Genomic DNA, 1,614 nt, shown 5'->3' with positions numbered 1-1,614 from the left:
GTACCCACTGTGTGTGTATGTATGTATGTATGTATGTATGTATGTATGTATGTATGTATGTATATATATATATTTATTTATTTAATTATTTTTACTCACAGTAGAACTGATGGAAGTGCTGCATTTGGGGTTTTCCAGGTACTATGTTATAGAAATGAGGCTTCAGAGCGTCATTCTTCATTAAGCTGTATGCCATCTCTGTCAGATTGATGCCCACTATGGCATACGAGTACCTGCAATGACACAAAGCATGCTATGATGAGGAGCAACTTTTATCAGTTATGATGGCGAGAGTCATCAGTGGGGACTCACCCTAGTCTGGGGTGATTCGCGTGTGACAGAACCTGCCGGGCTGCGTCTGTGTAATTCTCACTGAAAAAACTGGGCAAACGAAGAAAAACGTCAACTTAAAAGCATTAGGGAAGCAATGAAACGTCATCTTCTCATAAGCAGAGAAGCTGCACTTACAGGAGGTTTGTGAGGCCCAGCATCCCCATCCCTCTGAAATCAGTCTTGGGATCGTCGCCCTGGAAACCAATGTTTCCCCACTGCTTAGTGATCCTCGAGTCCAGCTTCACTGACGGCATTAACAGATCCCACAACTGACAGAAAACAAACACAAACCAGTCAGAACTGAGAACCTCTGAAGCTCAAATGTGACCCTGGAGCACAAAAGCAGTCTTATAAATCTCAATTTCGAAAAATTGACCCTTATGACTGGTTTTGTGGTCCAGGGTCACAAATCATCTTCAGCTGAGATATCAGACCTGATAAAAATGAGATAAATCACCTTCAGAAGCATGTTCTCATGTTCTTCATTCTCGGAGTCAAACACCTCTTTTCTTAGTTCCTCGACCGCCTCAAACAGCTCGTTATATCCGCTGATTTGTAACAAACATTGACGGAGATTCACCTTAAACCTGTAAGAGAGATTTTTTTTTTTTTGCATGTAAAACTGCATTTAGACCTTGATAATATCCACAACATACACATATCTCGAATACATGCTACAAATAAAACCATAATCAACTGTGAAAATTAGACCGCAAGAAGAAACTAGTACAGTAAACAAGAAACCGTAGTAAAAAGGGTGCTAGAGTTAATAAGCTCATTATTGATTCACTATTAGTCATAAATGTTTATTCAAGTCCAAGTGTTTTTATTTACATTTATGCATTTATCAGATTTTTATATATTAAAATAAATATGTAACAGTTTAATATTTATTAAAAGTGTTTTAATATTATTTTCATATATTTTAGATTGTATTTTAGTTATGGAAAACTGATTCTAGATTTGTTTTAACTAGATTTTTACATTATTATTAATTTTACATAAATTATCATATGTTCGAAATTCATTGATTGGGACATTTTACACTATGTAATGCCAGGTGTATTTTAATATGCTGATATGGGATCATGTAGTTTGAGCTTTATTTATTTAATTTCTCCCTTCAAATATTGCTATTCCAAATTAATGGATGTTGTATTTCGTGAAAAACAATAAATATATTGTTTAAAAAATCTAACATAATAAATTTTGTCAAACAAACTGGCAACAGAGGCTACTTGGTCAAAATAATGGTTTAAAAAAAACTGGGAAAAAAAAACG

The 1,614-nt window shown here is 34.8% G+C and overlaps 1 protein-coding gene across 2 annotated transcripts in view; it reads right to left on the bottom strand.

Annotated features, from left to right (window-relative positions):
• elmod2 (ELMO/CED-12 domain containing 2) overlaps positions 1–1,614 on the bottom strand; it is a 5,443-nt gene that overhangs the window by 2,343 nt on the left and 1,486 nt on the right. For both annotated transcript variants that reach the window (XM_016506600.1, XM_016506601.1), the window contains exons 5-8: positions 791–920; positions 469–602; positions 313–381; positions 100–233 (exon numbers count right to left, since the gene is read on the bottom strand). In XM_016506600.1, coding sequence (XP_016362086.1) covers positions 100–233; positions 313–381; positions 469–602; positions 791–920 — 467 coding nt within the window. The remainder of the gene's footprint in view (positions 1–99; positions 234–312; positions 382–468; positions 603–790; positions 921–1,614) is intronic.

Source organism: Sinocyclocheilus anshuiensis, unplaced genomic scaffold (genome assembly GCF_001515605.1).
Source record: "Sinocyclocheilus anshuiensis isolate Anshui unplaced genomic scaffold, SAMN03320099.WGS_v1.1 scaffold274, whole genome shotgun sequence".
Taxonomy (NCBI): Eukaryota; Metazoa; Chordata; class Actinopteri; order Cypriniformes; family Cyprinidae; genus Sinocyclocheilus; species Sinocyclocheilus anshuiensis.
Note: the sequence above shows the minus strand (reverse complement) of the source record. Positions and strands in the feature narration are given on the sequence as shown.